Source organism: Eurytemora carolleeae, unplaced genomic scaffold (assembly GCF_000591075.1).
Source record: "Eurytemora carolleeae unplaced genomic scaffold, Eaff_2.0 scaffold22, whole genome shotgun sequence".
Lineage (NCBI taxonomy): Eukaryota > Metazoa > Arthropoda > Copepoda > Calanoida > Temoridae > Eurytemora > Eurytemora carolleeae.
In genome coordinates this window covers 131,378-151,904 of record NW_019396028.1, presented here as the reverse complement: position 1 = coordinate 151,904, position 20,527 = coordinate 131,378, and the positions used below count along the sequence as shown (strand labels likewise).

The window sequence follows — 20,527 nt, the reverse complement described above, 5'->3', positions numbered from 1 at the left end:
TGTATGTAATATCACTCTTAGAAAGTTTAAAATGCTCCAAGTATTGAAGTATCTGAAGATGAAAAACTTCACAATAAATATTATTATCTCAATTATTCTAATAAACATCACTGCTCAGGAGGGTGAGGAACAAAAATTCAAATTATTTTTTTATTTATGTTTTCTTAAATTCTATTTTTAAATGAAATCATTGTCTAGAAGACCTGGAGAGGGAACGGGTTGGGAAGTTTTTGAATCTTTTCTCCGTTGTCAGATTTACTAATGCTCCTTGTCTTGGAAATACTGGAAGAAATGGAACTTGCTATACGGAGAAACAGTGCAGGTAATAGTTTACACAATTTTGGAACCCAGTATCCAATATCCAGTATCTAGTATCCAGTATCTAGAATCAGTATCTGGTATCAAGTATCTAGTATCTAGTATCAAGTATCTAGTATCTAGTATCTAGTATCTAGTATCAAGTATCTAGCATCAAGTATATAGTATCTATAGTATTGAGTATCTAGAATCCATTGTCCAGTATCTGCAGTATCCAGCATTATCTTGAATCTAGTATCTAGAATCTAGTATCTAGAATCTAGTATCTAGAATCTAGTATCTAGAATCCAGTATCTAGTATCTATTATCTAGTATCTAGTATCTAGTATCTAGTATCTATTATCTAGTATCTGTATCTAGTATCTATTATCTAGTATCTAGTATCTAGTATCTAGTATATAGTATCTATAGTATTGAGTATCTAGAATTCATTATCCAGTATCCAATATCCAGTATACAGTATCCAGTATCCAGTATCCAGTATCCAGTATCCAGTATACAGTATCCAGTATCCAGTATACAGTATCCAGTATCCAGTATCCGGTATCCAGTATCCAGTATCCAGTATACAGTATTATCTAGAATCTAGTATCTAGAATCAAGTATCTAGAGTCCAGTATCTAGTATCTAGTACCTAGTATCCAGTAGTATCTATTATCTAGTATCCAGTATATAGTATCTAGGGATAAGGATGGAGTAGCATCTGGAGGTTGTGGAGAAGTATCTAGTATCCAGTATCTAGAACCTAGTATCTATAGTATATAGTATGTAGTATCCATTATCTAGTATCTAGTATCCAGTATCTAATATCTAGTATCTAATATCTAGTATCTTGTATCTAGTATCGAGTATATAGTATCTAGTATCTAGTATCTAGTATCTAGTATCTAGTATCTAGTATCTAGCATCTAGGGATAAGGATGGAGTTACATCTGGAGGTTGTGGAGAAGTATACAGTATCCAGTATCCAGTACCTATTATCTAGAATCTAGTATCTAGAACCTAGTATCTATAGTATCTAGTATGTAGTATCCATTATCTAGTATCTAGTATCCAGTATCTAATATCTATTATCTAATATCTAGTATCTTGTATCTAGTATCGAGTATATAGTATCTAGTATCTGGTATCTAGTATCTAGCATCTAGGGATAAGGATGGAGTAGTATCTGGAGGTTGTGGAGGAGGGTTTGGAGTATGTTGTGTATTTGTTATTGGCTGTGGAGGAACCTCTAACGAGAATACAACTTATATGACAACAGGCAATGTCAATTTTCAGTTTTTATATCAATGAATTTGTTTAACTGAACTTAGTGTTTAGATAATTAATTGATTCAAATTCTTGAAATGCGAGAACCCTGGGTTAAAATCTTTTGTACGTGTGAAATAGCGCTAATTTACTACGCTTGGTCTAAATATTCGCAGTGACAACTTTTAAATTTGAGGGATAAGTGCTTGATTCCTCAATTTTAGTTATCCTCGCAGGGTTAGACCCTATAACGGAGTAACCATTATGAAGTTTAATCCACAACGGTTACTATTGAATGCTTGATTTACAGATTAAATAACAAACATGTTTTGACCTCTAGTAAATGTAAAAAAAATGTGATAACATGGTCACTATCAAATTGATTATCAAGTACAATACGTGGAAACAGAGAAATGAACCAATTATACACAACGTTACAAGTGTCAAATATAACAAGGAAAACGAAATTGTCTCACATTAGTTGACATGTTTTCCAAGATTAAATAAAAAAGTGTAAAAACAGAAACTAAAGAACACATAAAATTGCACTTATTTTACTGTAAGATAAGCACTTTATTCTAAAATTATCACTATTATTGATAATTTTGTCGGACACAAAAACTGAATTGACACTTGTGACGTCAGAATAAAACTGTACTGAGAGTGTACAAATTCTACGTTGCCATCTTTTGTACTAGAATCTATTTTGTCACTATTATTTTTTCCAGATGTTTCATCGTCTGAATGCAGTTACACCATTTGCAAAGTGAATCCAACTGTTTCAACTATTAGGAAGGTTTTTAAATAGTTTTCTGTGTTTAATACCAACAAATATAGGGAAGTTTTAAGCTTGTATTTTATTCTTTAAAATAAAATATTTTAAAGTATAACATATGATTTGAATCACAAAGATCTTAATCAATTAAAAATAAATCAGTTCCGTTCAATGATCACTAATAATCGGAAAATCTTTGATTTTATAATTCTAAGATAAACAAAGAGGTTATGCCATAAGAACAAATACAGACAAAAAATATGACAATGAAAAAATTTGCAGCTCAAACGAAGCAAAAAGAAAAAAAACTCAAGGTCATTGAAGATTTTTCCTGTATTGTGTGACCCTCCAACAAAAAGAAAAATTATTATAAAAATTGTGTAAAAACCCTGATCAGGCTTGATTTCTCTACTTTCGAGATAGCTCCTCCATTCAGCTGTGGAGGATCCACCGAACCTGTTGTTTGTACTGCAGCTGATGGACCTAGAGTAGGAGATTGTATTTCAGATACATTTACAGTCACCACTCCAGGTACTCATAGTACTCCTTTTACTCCAGGTACTTCAGATACTCATAGTACTCCTGGTACTTCAGGTACTCCAGGTACTCATAGTACTCCAGGCACTCATAGTACTCCAGGCACTCATAGTACTCCAGGCACTCATAGTACTCCAGGTTTTCCAGGTACTTCAGATACTCCAGGTACTCCAGATACTACAGGTACTCCAGGTACTCCAGGTACTCCAGGCACTCCAGATACTCCAGATACTCCAGTTACTCCAGGTACTCCATGGGAACTCCAGGTACTCCAGGCACTCCAGGTACTCAAGGTACACCAGGAATTCCAGGTACTCAAGTTACTCCAGGTACTCGAGTTACTCGAGGTACTCCAGGCACTCGAGGTACTCCAGGCACTCGAGGTACTCCAGGTACTCCAGGAACTTCTGTTCACCGCACAGCAGATGGTCCTTGAGAAAAAGATTGTATTTTTGATACATTAACAGTCAACACTCCAGGTACTCATAGTGCTCATAGAACTCCAGGTACTCCAGGCACTCAAGGTACTCCAGGTAATCACTCCAGGTACTCCTGTTCTCCGAACCTCAAAATTCATAATTCCAATTCAGTTCCCTAACGAAAAACTTGGACTTGTCTGTGCTTTTGAACTGACTTTTTTGATAATTACTAAATTTTAAAATTGAAATTTTAAAAGTTGAAATTTGCAAATCTTGCTTCAATTATTGAGGTAGTCCAGCTCCTCCGACAATCTGTGGTTACAACACCGGTCAACACATGTATATTGATGGTAACGATCTCTGCAACAAGTTGACCTTCTTCTTCGACCTAGCTGTACCTGCCAGCAGACAATGGGAGATTAAGGTAGACAAATAAAAAAAAGATATGCGTAAGGTGCACAATTTTGGAGATGGGGGGGNCTCATTTAAAGAGTGCCATATCCGACGACGTTACCCTATACCCTCTTTAGGAGAACACTGAGAAAATATAATTTATTTTCTATCGTAAAAGGGTTAAATTCTCAAAATTTCGTAGCTTGTCTCTGCAGCATAAAAAGCAAGTAAATCTTTTAGATAAATCAATAAAAAAATTAATTTTCAATGAAAAAAACTATAAATTTTCTCTTTTAACCATGTTTAGGCAAAAGAATAACGTTTAAAGAGTACTGTTGTGAATTAAACATGCCAGTTAATAAAAGATGAGGGTCACTTAGAATTAAATATACGAAGCCTACACTCTAAACTATACAGTGAATCGTTGACGGCACTTTGTGATTAAAGATTCATTCAAAATTACGATAACAGTCCGGTCCCTTTAAAAAAAATTCTTTTTAGGTGACTCAGTACGATAGTAGTGATGACAGTAGATATCTTCCACCTCCAGGTTTTAATCTAAAGAGTATTAATATATAACTTTTTAGTCATGAAAAACGTTTAATGATTCATATTACAATGCAACATTTTCAAATTATATAGTAAAATGTAAGGTTTAATTACAAATCTATCTATCATTGTAATCTAATCTTCATTTATATACCAATGTTTCTGTTTAGGGAAATTGATTCTTTGTTGTTTCTTAGAATATAATACACTATCATATCCCACTGTGTGGCCCTTGCGAGTACGTGTCCGTGAATTTATCCATTATAGGAAGCGGTATTCTGATAGAAATGGAACCACAAGTGTATCAGATTAAATGATATTCCAGGGCCCAAAAGGTTATATAGCCTAAATATGTAAAGTACATCTGCAGTATGGAAACAGTACAACAAAATGGACGTATTACACTTTTTTCTAGTAAATTCCCCTCTAATATATATTCTATTCTCTTTGACTAAAACCCCTTTTAACGAATCAGAAAACTCGCTCTTTGTGCTACCCAGCAAATGCACCGATAGAAACAGTGTTGGTTTATCAATTTTTCATGCAGTGAGCATATTTGATATAAATGCTCTTTATAGAGCAAATTAAATTAAATTCATAATCTAAATATGGTTCATTCTATTTCCTTAGATCTTCAGTTTTCGGAAACATGTTCTTTAATTTTAAAGTTAAACTTATACTATAGATAGAAAATATCTAGATTGCTTACAGTGGCATACTGGAACCCTGGGAGAAATCAAGAACTTTAATTTCAAGGTAATTATGATAAAATTATATAATAATCCGCTTTAGAATTTCTTATGGATCATTTACGTGTAACTTTAAGTGACACTTCATGCAAGCAAAGATGGCAAGGCCCCATTCACTCTTAAACCCTTTATCTTTTTCGAAAATGTAGAAGATATGGTCGTTTTTCTAGGTTTTCCCGAAGGAGCAATACATCATGTCATTTTTGTAGAAAAACCACAATCGAAAATAATCAGTATTTTAGGTATAAACATTGATATCTTATTTTACTTGATCAGACAAAGGTTTAATGGGTACCGTTGTGAATCGGGCATTGCCATCTTTGCCTGGGGGGCCCCTTGAAATTACGCTTACAGTCCCTTTAATACAACTGTTTCAGGATGTGAATTCTGTTCATCTTTCAAGCCAACGGTATTCAATTTGCTGGAGAAGAGAAAGGAACAAGTAACAATATTTATTTTTGTTTTAAGAAAATTAAACGTTAAAATAACATATTTTTGAGTTTTTGCCATTAACATATACTCTAATCCCTAAATCTGTGCAACATAATAATGTAAACATATGATATTTTAAAATTATACAATTTGATATACTAGAATTCTTAGTTTGCAATATCCAAGGTCTACAAAATCGGGATTAAATGAGAGTTTGTGATCAAAAATTTATGAAAATTCCTGTTTAGATGTGGAATGTGTTATTCTGTTGGATACTTTGGGATGAGTAATATTCCTAGTCAGGTTCCCTCTCCTTCAACCAACTCATGGACAACCAAGGTACAGGATGCAGAATCCATCAAATAAAGGAATATAACGACGGTACAGGATGTACAATCCATCAAACAAAGGAATATAACGAAAGTACAAGGTGTCCACCCTATCAAACAAAGGAATATAACGACGGTACAGGGTGCCCAATCCATTAAACAAAGGAGTATAACGACGGTACAGGACGCCCAATCCATTAAACAAAGGAGTATAACGAAGGTACAGGGTACCCAATCCATCAAACAAAGGAATATAACGACGGTACAGGGTGTCCACCCTATCAAACAAAGGAATATAACGACGGTACAGGGTGTCCACCCCATCAAACGAAGGAATATAACGACGGTACAGGATGAACAATCCATCAAATAAAGGAGTATGGCGACAGTACAGGATGCCCAATCCATCAAACAAAGGAATATAACGACGGTACAGGGTGTCCACCCCATCAAACAAAGGAGTATAACAACGGTACAGGATGAACAATCCATCAAATAAAGGAGTATAGCGACGATACAGGATGCCCAATCCATCAAACAAAGGAATATAACGACGGTACGGGGCGTCCACTCTATCAAACAAAGGAGTACAACGACGGTACAGGGTGTCCACCCCATCAAACAAAGGAGTATAACGAAAGTAAAAGGTGTCCACCACATCAAACAAAGGAGTATAACGACGGTACAGGGTGTCCACCCCATCAAACAAAGGAGTATAACGAAAGTAAAAGGTGTCCACCCTATCAAACAAAGGAGTATAACGACGATACAGGGTGTCCACCCTATCAAACAAAGGAGTATAACGAAAGTAAAAGGTGTCCACCCTATCAAACAAAGGAGTATAACGGCAGTGCAGGGTGTCCACCCCATCAAATAAAGGAGTATAACGAAAGTACAAGGTATCCACCCCATCAATCAAAGGAGTATAAGGACAGTACAGGGTATCCAAGCATCCAAAAAAAGAAGAATGACGACGTGACAGGGTGTCAAACCCATCAAAAAACGAGGATAACCATGGTACAGGGTGTTAAAAAATCATAGATAACAAAATTACAGTGTATCCAGAAGCAATGAGTAATAAAAAATAAAAAGGTTTCATAGTAAACACAAAAAGGAAAATGTTACTGGTTGTTCCAAAAGATAAAGGGATTCCCTAACAACAAGGAAAACCAACTTAAACACAAAAAGTCAGAGAATACCATAATTTTCACCTAGACAAAAACTGATTTATAAAATTAGAATTTTATTCATAAGTTCTACGGACTTCAAAAGCAACAGATAACTGCTAAATATTAGGATTAAAATAAAAAGTTGTTGTTCTCTTATAAATAATTAGGCTGGGTTTACAGACAGTATTTGCTGTGATGAAGATACACCCCACTCAAACTGCAGAACTTCAGGTTTAGCAAACAAATTTTAATTTTGGCGAAAACAACATTTTTCAGAAATTTTGTTAAATTGTTGAAAATACCTTTTATTACATTTTTATCATTAAGGATTAGTTATCTTAGGGAATTAAACGGTTGCATAAGTAAATTTTTTAAATTACTTTTGATCCGACGATAAAACTATATAAATGTTATGTAGTGTCTTTAAACTAAACATGTGCTGAACCAATTAATTAATTAGAACCAAAATCTTCCGATTGATTTTCTTCATATTTATCTCTTTTTTCATTTTTTATTATTAACTTATCAATATTCAATCTAAAGCTCTGTCTATAGAGTCTTGAAGTTTCATCTATCTAATTATTTTAATTTCAGGTGCTAATGACTATATTGAAATTGACAACGCTTCTGACCGTCCAGTATCAAGCCCTTTCCAGGTTTTTTATAACGTTTAAAATCTAAGTTTCAGGAAAATACCTTTAAAATTCTATAAAAGATATATTTATATACTTTGCTTGTCTGGGTGGACGTCTGTTTGTTTGTATCCAATAAACGTAAACACGTCTGAACCGATCAAGCCTAATTTTTCAAGTGACCCAAAGGAAGGTTTATGGATGCTCAGAATTACAATAAAGTTTTGGAATTCTGATAACTTTTGAAACCCACGAAAAATATTATTAAATCCGCAAACTTTTTTTGCTATTGTTTTATCTTGTTCAAGGTTAAATGAAAAGTTTAAATAGTAGATGCGTGCAAAGCGCTCTAAAAGCCTAGTTTCTGCAATTCGAAATATTAAGGTCGGAGAGGGGAACAGGTTCTGTGGGAGATGGTTTGGGATTAGCCCGACAGGTAGAATTAGTTAGAAATCAAAAAAATATATTTTCAGGAAAATTTTAAGAGCATTATTTATTTTAAGGGAAAAAAATAAAAAATTCAAATTATAAATATTGGACAAACTTGCCAGTTGAAGTTTAACTTTCATTTGTCTTCACAAACCTTCGAAAATCCCTTTAAAATATGGTAGGGGGAGGAAGGATTTTTGGGAATCAGTTCATCACATCAGAGCTGGAAACTCTTGTGTTGGAGACCCTTAATCCCGTTTTTTTAATCTCGATATCCACTGCTTAATCTCTCTTCTGGGTTCTGACCAATGGGAGTTCGCTCATTGATTGAGCGAAAAATTTCCCTGCCTCTGATTGTCTGTTCGGTAACTGCAATCTATACTCTGATTGGTTGAAATTTAAACACTTTCCCGGATATCAAATAAAGATTAAATAAATTTGCAGATTTACAAGAAGAGTAGATAAAGCATTGAGCTCAATACCCACAATACAAGCTTTCCTAGCTCAGTGTTAACTGTTAATACGTCACATTGAATTTTGTCCTATGAAATTTCTCTGAAAATGCGCCCTATTTAGTTTCATAAATACATCTTCTTCTTTATACCATTTTTCTACACAATATGCTAGAAATTGTCGCCACTCCTATTATAGTGAAAATATTTTTTTTTCTATAAATGTATTTGGGAATATTATTTAAGTGCTTTTTGATTAAAGCGTTGTGGATATATAAACAATTAATTATTTTGGCAATTTTCTCCACAAAAAGGAATGAATAAAACCATAGATTGCTAGAATTAATCTCTAGGTTTAGCTCCAGGCTACACATACAGTGCAGGGAATGCAGCCAGAACAATTTGTACTTCAACCCTACCCTTTAGACTTAGAGTCAGGTTCAGGTATGACTTATTCAGACTTATCCGTTCAGACTAAGATTCAAGTTCACATAGGACTTATAACTTCAGATTTTGTAGGACTTATTCAGACTCAGTGCCAGGTTCAAGAAGGACTTAGAGTCAGGTTCAGGTAGAACTTATTCAGACTTAGAGGCAGGTCCAAGTAGGACTTATTCAGACTTAGAGTTAGTTTCATATAGGACTAATTCAGGCCTAGAGTCAGGGTCAAGTAGAACTATTTAGACTTAGAATCAAATTCAAGTAGGACTTTTTCAGACTTAGAGTCAGGTTCAGGTAGGACTTATTCTGACCTAGAGTAAGATACAGGGAGCAATTTTTCAGACTTAGCGTCAGGTTCGGACATGCCTTATTCAGACGGTTTATGTAGAACTTATTCAGACTAAGCGTCAGGTTCAGGTAGGACTTGTTCTTAGACTTAGGGTAGGTTTATATAGGACTTATTCAGAGTTTTGACCAAACTCAGGAAGGACTTCTTCAGACTTAGGTTTAGTTTCATGTCGGACATGTTCAGAATTAGAGTTAAGTTCAAGTAAGACTTATATGATATATTTTAAAATTTAGTGATGGTGAACTACTAGGATCTACTGGATGTTCTACTACCCGAGCTGGTGCAGGTTCAGCAGATACTTCAGATGAATGCGCCACCTTCAGGACTTATGGAAACAGGTTTATAATATTTCTTTCGCTTTATACAGTAAGAACCAAATATTGTGGAAGACGACAATTAAGCAATATTTTTTATGTGATTAATAGGCAGAAAGTAATACTTGTAAGTAATTTTATGACGTTTTAAGTCAAATTGGTAACAAATTATGTCTAAAATTCATATTCAAGAGTTTTCTGGTTTTTACTGTATGTAGATTAAAATATTAAAACTTATAACGTGTAGTTTTTCAATATGCCACAGAGGATCATTTTGTTAAGTTCTACTGAGAAATAATTTATATTCATTTTTGTTGTAGATAAGTTAATATTTTCGTCATATTTTTTAGATAAACGTTAACCATCTTCATTGTTGATCGGAAGAATTTTCCAATGTTCTTGAAAGCCCTTTAAAGGGGGTGTAAGCGTAATTTAAGCCGCGGGTCAAATTCTTTAAATTCGGCCTCAGTTTCTTTATCTGATCAGTAATGCGGAAGATACCGTCGTTTTCCCTAAGCTTAAACGTTTTTAAATATGATAATGTATATCTGTTTTCTGCAGCATAGAATTGCTTAAAGGGACTGTAAAGGAAAAATGAAAGAGGGTATAGGCTGAAAGCTAATCACTTTAGCTCTTGATCGCGACCCATGAAAAATTAATCTGATGTTCCTGTCTCGAGAAATTGATATAAAACTGTGTTAAAATTATACGAAAGTTCATATATGTACAATTTAGAAAATCTTAAACTTAAATCACGTGACCAGAACTATTACCAATGGCAGAGCAGTATACTGGTCACGTGTCTCCGCCTGTATCACGTGACCACTTTACTGCACTGCCATTGCTGGAATTTCTGGTCAAGCAATACGGACATATAAATAATATTATAAATTAAATCTATAAAAAATAGAAATAACAAATATAAAATTAGAATTGGAGTAAACCTTAGTTACAATTAGCTTTCTCTGGGATATCACCGTTTTCAGATTGGTTGCATATTTTCTGAATTTGATCTTTTTAAACCCACTACTTTTATACAAAATTGTATATATATTAATTGAGTCTTTGTCACAAACTCTGATTTTTAAATCCCTATATCTTAACAACCCAATGTTGTAGACCTTAGATATTTCAAACTATGACTTCTGTTATATCAAACAATCAAAGTTTGAAATGTCAAAGGTTTACATAATTTGGTTGTAGATAAATATTTATTAGAAAAATGGGATTTGTTGCAAAGACTCAATTTCTTTGACAAAGTTGTAAATCAGTTTCTCGAGATTGAAACATCAGATATAACTTTCATGGGTCGCGATCGAGAGCTAAAGTGATTAGCTTTCAGCCTTTACCCCCTTTCATTTTTCCTTTACAGTCCCTTAAAGCAATTCGATGCTGCAGAAAACAGATATACATTATCATATTTAAAAACGTTTAAGCTTGGGGAAAACGACGGTATCTTCCGCATTACTGATCAGATAAAGAAACTGAGGCCGAATTTAAAGAATTTGACCCGCGGCTTAAATTTGAGACGCGGCTCAAATATCGTTGGTTCCACTTAAAATTGTAATCAATGTTTTAAGATTTAAGCCGGCGCTCAATTAAAACCGGTTTTATGCGGATTTGAGACCCGGCTTAAATTAATTAAATTCGGACTCTGTTGTAAATCGGACAAATTGCCAACTTTGCATGGAGGGTCATTTAAATTTACAGTCACTTTAAGCATACTGGTAATTAGGCGTACAGTCACTTTAAGCATGCTGGTAATTAGTCTTACAGTCCCTTTAAGCATACTGGTAATTAGGCTTACAGTCAATTTAAGCACACTGGTAATTAGGCTTATAGTCCCTTTAAGCATACTGGTAATAAGGCTTACAGTCACTTTAAGCATACTGGTAATTAGGCGTACAGTCACTTTAAGCACACTGGTAATTAGTCTTACAGTCCCTTTAAGCATACTGGTAATTTGGCGTACAGTCCCATTAAGTATACTGGTAATTAGGCTTACAGTCCCTTTAAGCATACTGGTAATTAGGCCTACAGTCACTTTAAGCATACTGGTAATTAAGCTTACAGTCACTTTAAGCATACTGGTAATTAAGCTTACTGTCCCTTTAAGCATACTGGTAATTTGGCGTACAGTCCCTTTAAGCATACTGGTAATTAGGCTTACAGTCACTTTAAGCATACTGGTAATTAGGCTTACAGTCCCTTTAAGCATACTGGTAATTAGGCTTACAGTCACTTTAAGCATACTGGTAATTAGGCTTACAGTCACTTTAAGCATTGCGGATTTCAGATCATTGTAATTAGTTCAACTTTTTACCACTTCATTCATGTTATTACCTTTTCTAATTAAACATAATTTTTCTTCTATTTTAGGCGAGGAACTCTAGGGTTTATGCTAAAATGGTGGCAGACAAACTGTTTGTAATATTTTTTTTATGATTAAATGAAATGTCAGAAATACATAGATACTTGTGTCCTCAACCGTCTGCAAAGGAATTTAATACAAACTATAATTTTCTCATCTTTATATCTTTGCAACCTTACGATTGAAATCTTTGATATTTAAACTATGACTAAGAATAAGATTTTTTTTAAAAACCGAAAATAATTATTAATTGAAGCTATTGCATCAACTACTGTCTTTTGCCACAAATCATTTATTATTTATTGAGTCTCTCTCTTCAGCTGCTTACTTGAAAATCATGAAGAATAAACATTTAAAGAGTTTAAATTTATTTATTGAAACAGCAAAATTTTAAAAATTTGGTGGTGAAGGTGGGGGGGGGGGGGGGGGAGGGGGTAGTGGATGTAGATTATTTTTTCTACCGTGAATTTGTGACATATTTCATGTTTACTAAATTCTTAGTTACATTTCGTAAATTACAATTATTTCTAAAATATTTTTCAATCCGAGCATTTTTATACTAATCACACTGCAACCATCAATATAAATAAAATGATGTACATTTTACATTGTACATGCTCTTTGCAATGTACTGTAGAATGAACTCTGTATAAATATTGCAATTCTTAAGTTGTTAAATTATATATTTAAATTCTTGAGTATTTTCCAATTTTTCATTCTTATAATCACAGATTCAAACTTTCACAGATGTTTTGATTATCATGAATATTTCCTAGATTTAAAACATAAAACCGTGATTAAAAGTCGTCTTTGTACACATTAAAGCAAATACAATAAGATACATTCAATAGCATTATTGTAAACCTAGGAGTTTGATCAACGCTGTGTTATTGGAAATGTTTATCTTGAGTCGACGGACCCGTTGTAGGCATAGTCGGCCTTGTTGTGCATTATAAGCTCATTGTCGACGAAGTAAAAACTGTCGGATCTTGTGTCGAAAGGATGTGCGACCATCAGATCAATTGTCTTCTTGTCAAGGATTGGAAACTCGTAAATATGCTCGCAAGTGTTCTTACTGTTGGGTATGCAGAATCCAAAATCAAAATCGAAGGTTTTTAGGTGACGATCCCGAAAGAAGTGCCGCTCGATCATTCGAAAGTTCTACATAAGCAATGTTCAAAATTCAAATTTCAAATTTTAATTAAAAAATAAAAAATTTCTTGGTTGTACATATGTACATTGTACATAATTACATATGATGGATATTGTACGTTGTTGAGCATTTCAAAATGTAGTCTTCTACGTTCCTTATTTGTGTTTTAAAATTTGACGGAGATATTTTTTTAACAACATTCTATTTTAACTTATTATTACTATTATTGCTTCGCACTCTGCTAAAATTAAGATTTGAAATTTTGAATATTTTTGAAAATATTCCTTGACAGGCTTAGAACCAACCGAGAACTCTACAGTTGCTCCAACAGTTTTCAGCTTCAGAAACTAAACAAAATAATATTAATATTTATTAACTATAATACTCCTGTTACAATTTTAAAAATTAGAGTTTTAAATAAAATAAAATGTCTTTATAATTTAAATTCTCTGTCAGACACTGAAAAAATTCTCTAAAATTTTCATTATTCATTAAATAATTCATTAGTTTTGTAGAAATTCGTTTTATTCTTTTCTCTCCAAACCAGTTTTTATTTTTTAGTCTCATTTATAAAAATTATTATTCTAAAATATATATTTTTAGAAATAATAAAAAAAATAGTTGTTTTAATTAAATGAGTTCTTTAACTTTAAATACACAAATGATTTTATGTTTTATCGCTTAAATTAAACACAGTTTTTTTTTTCAAATTTCTTATTTTAAACCATTGCAGTTGCAGTCATAAAATGTACATGTTCAGGGCTACAAAAAGTTGATAAAGTATGATTAACAACAAAGACCAAGGTGTTTGGACGCTTCAAAGTTGACCCCGTCTTGAAAGTTGATGCATAAGTTTCATAACTGTCTGGATCTGTACGTCAAAGATTCCTCCAGTTATTCTTCATTATCTCTTCGCTTTCCACATCATTTATTAGCATTTACAAGATTATATTTAATCTGCAAAACTAAGTTAATTATCCAGATCATTATTGAAGATTCTTTGTGAAAAGTATACAGGGATTGCCAGAAAACTGTGGAATAATTGTCCAATTCCATTTTTTTTATCTATGACAGATTTTGAAATTTGTTTTATGTTATCTATATAAAAAAAACATGACACTCGTATATATGTTCCCTTTTGTCGGCCAAACGGCTGGACCGTAGGGGCTGACATTTTTTGTGAACTTATTATGAGGAATATCTTGTTGTCTTTTCTAAAAACCTTTAAAGGTTTTTTGACTTTGAAAAGGTTGGGTTTAACAACGCCGATGTGCTTCAACTTCTCAAAGAGATGCATCAAATTTATAGACCGTGTCGACTTTGAAGTGTCACAACGTCTTGGCATTTAGTTTTACCTCACAATCTCATTTATACCTATTTGTAACCTTGATACTGATTTTTGTGTAAGAGCTTTTATTTATTGATTAATTGATGCATCGCACTGGACTCTGTCAACTCATTGATAAATAAAATACCTGGGAAGTGAACTGATATCTCACAAACCGTCCTGCATTAGGATCCTGCTCCGGGTCCTCTCCAGGTCCTTCTCCGTCCTCCTCATCCTCTCCACCGCCATACACAGGTTTAGCAATCTCAAAGAGTGTAGTTCCTGTCTCTATATCCCGGATCTTAAACCTGAAATATAAAATAAAAATTAAAGTATATAGAGTGAAACAAGAAAAATGTAGGACTAGGAAGACGACATTAGTTCAATGCTGAATTCTAAATGCTGAAGTCTTCCCAACTACCCTTTTCCTCTTCTTGCTCTGAGGCTTAAAGTTATCTGTTAACTCGGAATTAAAAGGTCGGACTTTTAAAAAGATTTGAAACGTTTATTAATTAATCAATATCATTCACTGAACTACGTAAATTGTTAACCATTAATATTGCGCCACAGATACAGTTAATAATTTTAAAATTGATTGCTTAGGAAGAAAAGGAGACGCTTTTTTCGTGGAAAAAAATTTACAAACAATAAATAATTCTGCTTTAAAAAGGCAACTTCGGTAGATCTGATAATCTCTGTATTTCTGTTTTTAGATATATAGAAGTGCCCGGCGTTGCCCGGGAAATATTTTTAAAAAATTGAAAAAACGTTTAATTTTTTTTAAAAGGTTCCATTCGATTCTAAATCGATTTTTTAGCCTATGTTACCCCTGGATTCCCTCAAGAAATGTTAGCCAATTTGGTCCAGTTATTTGGCCAGTTATAGCTGACAAATGAAAATATATAAAAGCTTTATTATATAGATTATGGATTTCAAAGTACATATATTTACCTTATTTCTGATTTTATTTCGTAGAATAAAAAAATGACATAAAAATTATCTAAAAATAACGAATATTTTATGTTTTTAAAATTTGATACTGTAATGGAGCAACAAAACTCCTTAAAGTTTTGATATTTAAATATATTTGAATCACGGGCTGATTTGGATTATTTAAAAAAAAACAAAAAATAAAATATTTGACAAATAAAATTAGTAATTTGATTAAAATTATATTTAACCTGGTGAAATCTATTCCGTAGGTATTTGCTTCAGGAGAGCAGATAATTTTTTTCACCATTTAGTCCCTCCATCATACGAGCAACTAACTTAATTAAAATTTCTGCAGATTCTGAAGATAATATTTTTTATAAAATCATGATCTTTTCTTTATAAAAAACCACTAGAAATTTATAAAGAGTAACCACATTTGTTGGTAAAATGTCATTTAAAGGTCTGAATGCCGTTAAATTATATAGATGCATACAAGAGATAGAAAGATATCACACGTACTGCCAAGTTTTGTTAAGTTCATATCATCTCACCGTCACGCAGATTTAACAGTTTGGTCATTATCCCGGCAAGCTGTGATTTAACAGTTTGGTCATTATCCCGGCAAGCTGTGGCTTTCAAAAACAATTTGACTTATTCAAATGTTAACTTATTCTGTTGTACATTTTTTTAGGCGGTGGATTCGTGTTAAATGAAAGTATAGAAAGACAATATTCATGAAGATATTGGCGTTTTCTAGCCTGACAAGTGTTCAATTCTACTATTTCCCCCGTTGTCTCTGTAGCAAAAATCCGCAAGTCACTTGCGTAGAGCAAACCATAATCGAAAAAGAATCAAATTTAAAAGTTTAATTTATTCTTTATTAGACAAAGCTTTTACGGTCACTACTGTGAATCGGACATGGCACGTAATGAATGGAGGGTTACTTGAATTGAAAACATAGGAAATAGTATGTAAGAATGATCTTTCCAATTTTATGTTAGGGAATGAGTCTCAAACTTATTTTGTAAGCAAAAGCAACAAAATTTAAAAGGACAACGAAAAATGATGTAAAGAAATGTGATATTATGTAATTTTGTTAATAAAGGGCGAAGCTGAAAAGCCTATCCTTCTTAAAATAAATAAAAAATTTTGAACGTAAAAAAAATTTAACATAAAAGATCAAACGGAAAATGACTTGGTTCCCAACCCACTCTAAACTAAAATATGCATCTTCTCACGCAGAATGTTTTCAGACAAAATACTTCAGAAAAAATCTTCAGAGCTTTAAAAGCCAAAGCTACCAAATGTATATAAAGCTGTAGCCCCTGGGTAATGAAGATCTAAAGCCTAAAATCTCTTGTTTTCCATTCAAGGGGTGAAGGAGTAATTGGCAAGATCCTGAAACCATAATTTTGCATGCTTAACGAGTATCCAGATTTAAAGTTTCGACCTTAAAAATTGCCAATTTGCATTTTCGTTTTTATCGCGACCGTTCATATTTGTGTATTCACGCTGAACAAAGAAAAGATATTAGATGGACAGTTACGGACTTGTGTATTCGATATGTAAAAATAACATAGATATATTATTTTATGATTTTTTTAATATCTATAAATTAAGATACGAATAGATACGGTTTAAAGGGACTGTCATTGTAGGTTCAAGTAACTCCAAATCTAAAAAGAGGGGTATGTCTGATTCACAACAGTGCCCAGTGTTCAGCGTGTCTAGGTTCTAGATGAATAAAACAATGACTGTATTCTGTATATGTGTATAGGTCTAGCTGTTAGTAATGAATAAAACAATGACTGTATCCTGTATCTGTATATGTTTCTAGGTTCTAGGTTAGTAATGAATAAAACAATGACTGTATCCTGTATCTGTATATGTGTCTAGGTTCTAGGTTAGTAATGAATAAAACAATGACTGTATCCTGTGCCTAGACCGTGACGAGGTTTATAGCGACAAATTGCTGGTAAATACCACTGCAATACATTCCTAACATATAATACGCTTAAATTCAACATTTTAAACTATTTTTTGTTACAGAAGTAAATATGTAAAGTAAGCAAATATATATTTATTCAAGTCACACTGTAGACAAAACAACTTCTTACTAAATTACGCTGTTAGCAACTATACATTATAAAAGAAAATTGATTATATCAGATAAAATTGCATTTTGGACGCAAAAAATATGTATGTATCGTTTAACTATTTCTACAGATAAACATTATACATATTTTTCATTGATCACATTAAACTAAGGTTAAGTGGACAAATTATCGAGGACGGTAAATCACATCACAAGTTGTACGGTATGCATATAGACTATAGACGGCAAAACGGGACTGTAAACCATAGGAATCATCTCCTTTTTGTGAGATTATTGTGACAAGTACAATCTCATTTTTAAATGAAGGCACAAAAGTTGGATACAAAGCGTACAGTAAAAAAATAACCGGAGTTTAATGAATCTTTTCTTTGATTAGCATTTTAAATAATTTAGTTAAAGAATTGAGTCGTTGATATAGACTAAAATTTTTAATCCATATATCTTTTCAACCTGATGGTGTAAACCTTTGATATTTCAAACTTTGAGTATTTGATCTTACAGAATCCACAATTTAAAATATCTAAGGCCTATGACACTGGGGTTGCAAGGATAAAGAAAATAAGAGTTTGTGGCAAAGAATCAATTCCTTCGCGTAAAAACTTAGAGCATGAATGCACGAAGTAATTCAATGATATTTAACAATAAGAATATTCAAATCGTGAGAAGATGAACTCACCACAACAATTTATTCTCAATCTATTTATTTCAGTTTTATTGACGAATTCAGGGTACAGCTTATCAACTCAATTTTCAATAAAACAAGTTGAAAATTTTTAATTATATGTTTGTGAAGTGATAACCAAAAATTAAATTTTTCGTTAGAAATGTCGCTCAAGATTTTGAGAGGAACTGAGTCTATGCCACACAATGAAATATTCGAATGCTTATATCTTTGCAACTTGATTGTGTAAACCTTTGATATTTGAAATTAAAATTTTTTATCTGACAGAATTCATAGTTTGAAATATCTAAAGTCTACAAAATTTGGTCGTTTAGATATAGGGATTAGAAAATATTAATTAGATATAGGGATTAGAAAATATTAATCATATATAGGGATTAGAAAATCAGAGTTTGTGACAATAACTCATTTCCTTTTGTTACTGTTATAATTGATATTTCTCTGAATATATTCGAGGCTTAAAATATACTAATTGGCGTATGTTCCTAGTTAAAAGATTGTTTCGTAAACCTTAATTTAAAAAAAAAATTTTTTTATAAAAAACCTTTTGAATTATTTTCTTGGTAGTTCACACATCTTTAACGGAATAAGAAAATTAATAATATTAAAAGAATATTCCTTTATTATTAAATGCTATTTTTTTTAATTTATCTTTGAATAAAAAGTCTATAGGTCATTCATCAGCTTAGTTTAATAGCTGATGCATGAAGGATTCAATATCATCCGGACTTACTCAGCTTTACTAAGTTCAACATAATTGTACAGTTACATTTTTTTAGATCTAAATATTTATATTTCCGATAGGTTTTTTAAAGACATTTTACATTATATTACATGTTATTACATTTTATGTTTACAAGGAATACATCAGAGAATTTACGAGATTTTTATTTTTATTTATAGTTTAAATAAATCGAATTGCAGAAATATTGTGGACTTATTGGTTTAAACTTTTCAATTTTTACCAAAAAAAAGATGTATTCTTTAAAATACATATAACATATAATATATAATATACAATATATAGAAGATATATAAACTAAATGACACCCATGTTTAACCCAACTAATCATAAATTAACTTGATTTCTAATCATGTGTAAGGTAGAAAAAGAAAACTAATTCTTTAAAAGGTTCTAAAAAACTCATACTAAAAAACGTGTTTCATTTGTTTATCTGGATATCTTATATCCCTAAATGGTAATTTATATAAAATATAGTAGTAAGTTAATTTATAATAAAGACAGCAAAGCTATTACAATAATTCTTTGTTTATATATACTTATTCTCTAAAACCGGTAACATTGTGGAATAGTTGTCGTTTTACTTCTTTCTTGTAATTCAGGAATGTCGGTAGGTATTTTTTTCATTTTTAAAAGGAAAGAAAGAAGACGACAATTATTCGACTGTTTTCTGTTTACATTTGTAGTAGCTGAAAATTTGAATATAAGAGTCGACCAGCTTAACTTAGAATCTCAAAACCAAGCTAAGAACAATATCCCGAGTTCCCCAATACAACATTGAGGCAAATCGGTCAAAGGGTTCTAGAGGTATGATCGGACATACAAACAAACATTCGAACAAATATTATTGGTTTAAAGTATTGAGATCCTTACTTTCTAATATTATTGGATGAAAGTATATCCTTCCCTTCTAACATTATTGGAGGAGAGTATATCCTTCCCGTCTAATATTATTGGAGGAAGGTGTATACCCTTCCTTTCTAATATTATTGGATACAGTTTGAGATAACAGAAGATATTCTGAAGTACAACTATGAACAGTTTCCACTAGAATTTATTGGTTGCAGATACATTCCTTTTAGTGTTAAAGAGGCTGAAGGGGGGGGGGGGGTATTCCTCTAGAACTAATTTCAAGTAAGCAAACATTTTAATAATTCTATCCCCGACTCACATCACTCCCGATTATAAATGTTTTTCCCTAAATTTGATTATACAGATAACATTTTTTTTTCTCTCGGAAAATTGATAATCCGGAGCAAATATTTTTATCAATAATAAAATATCTATTAATACATCAATCTAGTTGTTCTTTCCAACCTTTAAGACCTTGCCTGACGTCTAGGTTTACTATTTTAAGAATATTTGATAAAAATATCAGAAAAATAAAAATTATGCTTCTACTTTTACCTTGTGATAAACAACGTTTAATGATAGAATAAAGATCATTAAAAAGTGTAAAGGGTCTGTAAGCGTAATTTTAAGTGACCCTTCATGCAAAAATGACAATGTCCAATTTACAACGGTTCTCTTGAAACCTCTTTACCTAATCAACAATTTGAAATATTTTGGCATTCTAATCTGATAATTTATATTTGTCTCCTACAGGATGATTTCGGAAGGATATGTACACTGTACAGAAACCACAATAAAAAACAGTTTTAAATATTA

The 20,527-nt window shown here is 32.3% G+C and overlaps 2 protein-coding genes across 3 annotated transcripts; one reads left to right on the top strand and one right to left on the bottom strand.

Annotated features, from left to right (window-relative positions):
* Positions 1-12,457, top strand: LOC111694771 (uncharacterized). 2 transcript variants are annotated; one of them, XM_023463798.1, is made up of 16 exons: positions 1-122; positions 202-322; positions 1,467-1,579; positions 2,295-2,358; positions 2,739-2,872; positions 3,588-3,721; positions 4,192-4,240; positions 4,940-4,995; positions 5,366-5,430; positions 5,669-5,759; positions 7,086-7,149; positions 7,513-7,574; positions 7,935-7,986; positions 8,785-8,875; positions 9,455-9,559; positions 11,915-12,457. In XM_023463798.1, exons 1-16 carry the CDS (start codon positions 32-34, stop codon positions 11,964-11,966), a joined length of 1,344 nt encoding a protein of 447 aa, XP_023319566.1. In that variant the 5' UTR covers positions 1-31; the 3' UTR covers positions 11,967-12,457. The 2 variants fall into 2 exon arrangements, with proteins under 2 accessions (XP_023319566.1, XP_023319557.1); XM_023463789.1 differs by having other exon boundaries at positions 199-322.
* Positions 12,458-12,571: 114 nt separating this feature from the next.
* Positions 12,572-15,626, bottom strand: LOC111718370 (protein unc-119 homolog B). Its single transcript, XM_023493937.1, has 4 exons — positions 15,568-15,626; positions 14,535-14,694; positions 13,344-13,406; positions 12,572-13,067 (listed from the first exon to the last, which is right to left on the bottom strand). Exons 1-4 carry the CDS (start codon positions 15,624-15,626, stop codon positions 12,807-12,809), a joined length of 543 nt encoding a protein of 180 aa, XP_023349705.1. The 3' UTR covers positions 12,572-12,806.
* Positions 15,627-20,527: the final 4,901 nt, after the last annotated feature.

Coding starts and splice junctions, on each gene's coding strand:
- LOC111718370 (XM_023493937.1), bottom strand. CDS start 15,626: ATGGTGAAAAAAATTATCTGCTCTCCTGAAGCAAATACCTACGGAATA. Junction 13,407..14,534: donor GATATCAGTTCACTTCCCAG/GTATTTTATTTA, acceptor TATTTTGTTTAG/TTTCTGAAGCTGAAAACTGT. Junction 13,068..13,343: donor TTGGTTCTAAGCCTGTCAAG/GAATATTTTCAA, acceptor TTGCTTATGTAG/AACTTTCGAATGATCGAGCG.
- LOC111694771 (XM_023463789.1), top strand. CDS start 32: ATGCTCCAAGTATTGAAGTATCTGAAGATGAAAAACTTCACAATAAAT. Junction 1,580..2,294: donor TACAACTTATATGACAACAG/GCAATGTCAATT, acceptor TATTTTTTCCAG/ATGTTTCATCGTCTGAATGC. Junction 7,987..8,784: donor GTTTGGGATTAGCCCGACAG/GTAGAATTAGTT, acceptor ATTAATCTCTAG/GTTTAGCTCCAGGCTACACA.